Source organism: Corvus brachyrhynchos, unplaced genomic scaffold (assembly GCF_000691975.1).
Source record: "Corvus brachyrhynchos isolate BGI_N302 unplaced genomic scaffold, ASM69197v1 scaffold245, whole genome shotgun sequence".
NCBI classification, from domain to species: Eukaryota; Metazoa; Chordata; class Aves; order Passeriformes; family Corvidae; genus Corvus; species Corvus brachyrhynchos.
The window spans coordinates 827,236-829,610 of NW_008238988.1; the positions used below are offsets into that span (position 1 = coordinate 827,236).

Consider the following 2,375-nt stretch of genomic DNA (forward strand, 5'->3'; position numbering starts at 1 on the left):
TATTTGTTACCAAAATTTCCAGAAGCCAAATTTGGCAAATTTTTTTTTATCTTCTGTAAAGGTTTTCATGCATAACTTGGAACTTTTCAACTGCAACAGTCAAGTGGTTACTTTAGAAGAAACAGAGACAAACATCCAGAGTAAAAACAGCTGTATCTGAATTAACAAAATTTGTCTATTACTAACCTTATAAAGCAGGACGTGCCTTCCCTCTTATCAAAACCAAGCTGACAGATCTGCCTTTATACACACCCAACAGAATAAACTCTGTTATCGGCAAGGACGTTTTCTTTAAACGTTAGAAAAAAAAACAAAGCAAAGAATGGAGTGACTGTCCATAAACCAGTCTATACTTCAGTCCTCTTTAATCTACTTCTTCGATGGTGGGGCCGCCAGAGCCGCCTGCCCCAGCCCCTCCATCTCCCCGGTACAATTTTGTGACGATCGGGTTGCAGAGCTTCTCCAGCTCTTTCTGCTTGTGCTCGTACTCTTCCTTCTCAGCCATCTGGTTGCGATCGAGCCAAGAGACCACCTCCTTGCACTTGTCGAGCACTCTCTGCTTGTCCTGGTCACTGATCTTTCCCTTCAATTTATCATCCTCCACTGTCTGCTTCATGTTGTAAGTGTAGGACTCGAGGGAGTTCTTGGCTGCCACCCGATCCCGGTTAGCTTCATCCTCTGCTTTGTACTTCTCTGCTTCTTGCACCATACGGTCAATGTCATCCTTGCTGAGGCGACCTTTGTCATTGGTGATGGTGATCTTGTTCTCCTTACCCGTGCTCTTGTCCACAGCGCTGACGTTCAGGATACCGTTGGCATCGATGTCAAAAGTGACCTCGATCTGGGGGACTCCCCGGGGTGCTGGGGGGATACCTGTTAGGTCAAACTTGCCCAGTAAGTTGTTATCCCTTGTCATAGCCCTCTCACCCTCGTACACCTGGACCAGGACGCTGCTCTGGTTGTCTGAGTAGGTGGTGAAGGTCTGAGTTTGTTTGGTGGGGATGGTGGTGTTGCGTTTGATGAGAGCAGTCATCACTCCTCCAGCCGTCTCAATACCCAGGGACAGAGGGGTGACATCCAACAGCAGCAGATCCTGGACGTTTTCAGACTTGTCTCCCATGAGGATAGCTGCTTGTACGGCAGCGCCATAAGCCACAGCCTCATCGGGGTTGATGCTCTTGTTGAGCTCCTTGCCATTGAAGAAATCCTGTAGCAGCTTCTGGATCTTGGGGATCCGAGTAGAGCCACCCACCAGCACGATCTCCTGGATCTGGCCCTTGTCGAGCTTGGCATCACGCAGAGCCTTCTCCACTGGCTCCAGGGTGCCACGGAAAAGGTCAGCATTGAGCTCCTCAAAACGGGCACGAGTAATGGAAGTGTAGAAGTCAATGCCCTCAAAGAGAGAGTCAATCTCAATGCTGGCCTGCGTGGAGGAGCTAAGAGTGCGCTTTGCCCTCTCACAAGCCGTGCGCAGCCGCCTCACCGCTCGCTTGTTGCCAGCGATGTCACGCTTGTGCTTGCGCTTGAATTCTTCCACAAAGTGGTTCACCATGCGGTTGTCAAAGTCCTCCCCACCCAAATGGGTGTCCCCAGCTGTGGACTTTACCTCAAAGATCCCGTCCTCAATGGTAAGGATAGACACATCAAAAGTGCCCCCTCCCAAGTCAAAGATGAGCACGTTCTTCTCTCCAGCCCTGGTTCCTTTCTTGTCCAGGCCATAGGCAATAGCAGCTGCAGTGGGCTCGTTGATGATACGCATCACATTGAGGCCAGTGATGGTGCCAGCGTCCTTGGTGGCCTGGCGCTGGGAGTCATTGAAGTACGCCGGGACTGTGATGACAGCATTCTGCACCTTGCACCCCAGATAGGCCTCCGCAATCTCCTTCATCTTGGTGAGCACCATGGAGCTGATCTCCTCTGGGAAGAAGGTCTTCATCTCCCCCTTGTACTCCACCTGCACCTTGGGCTTGCCACCCTCATTCACCACACGGAAAGGCCAGTGCTTCATGTCCGACTGCACGGTGGGGTCGTCATACTTGCGGCCGATGAGGCGCTTGGCATCAAAGATGGTGTTGGTGGGGTTCATAGCGACCTGGTTCTTGGCAGCATCCCCAATGAGGCGCTCTGTATCGGTGAACGCCACATAGCTGGGTGTGGTGCGGTTACCCTGGTCATTGGCGATGATCTCCACTTTGCCATGCTGGAAGACACCGACGCAGGAGTATGTGGTGCCCAGGTCGATGCCGATCGCCGGCCCTTTGGCAGACATGGTGTCGGCTCTCTGTGCTGCTGCTCGCCCGTGTCCTCCCCGCCCGCTCCCGCTGCCGCCGCGGCGCGATATGCTCGGCTTTGGGCGCCGCCGCCCGCGTTATACT

The 2,375-nt window shown here is 52.8% G+C and overlaps 1 protein-coding gene across 1 annotated transcript; it reads right to left on the bottom strand.

Moving 5' to 3' along the window:
• Positions 1 to 56: 56 nt before the first annotated feature.
• Positions 57 to 2,367, bottom strand: HSPA2 (heat shock protein family A (Hsp70) member 2). Its single transcript, XM_008637262.2, has one exon. The coding sequence runs from the start codon at positions 2,267 to 2,269 to the stop codon at positions 365 to 367; it is 1,905 nt and encodes a 634-aa protein (XP_008635484.1). The 5' UTR covers positions 2,270 to 2,367; the 3' UTR covers positions 57 to 364.
• Positions 2,368 to 2,375: the final 8 nt, after the last annotated feature.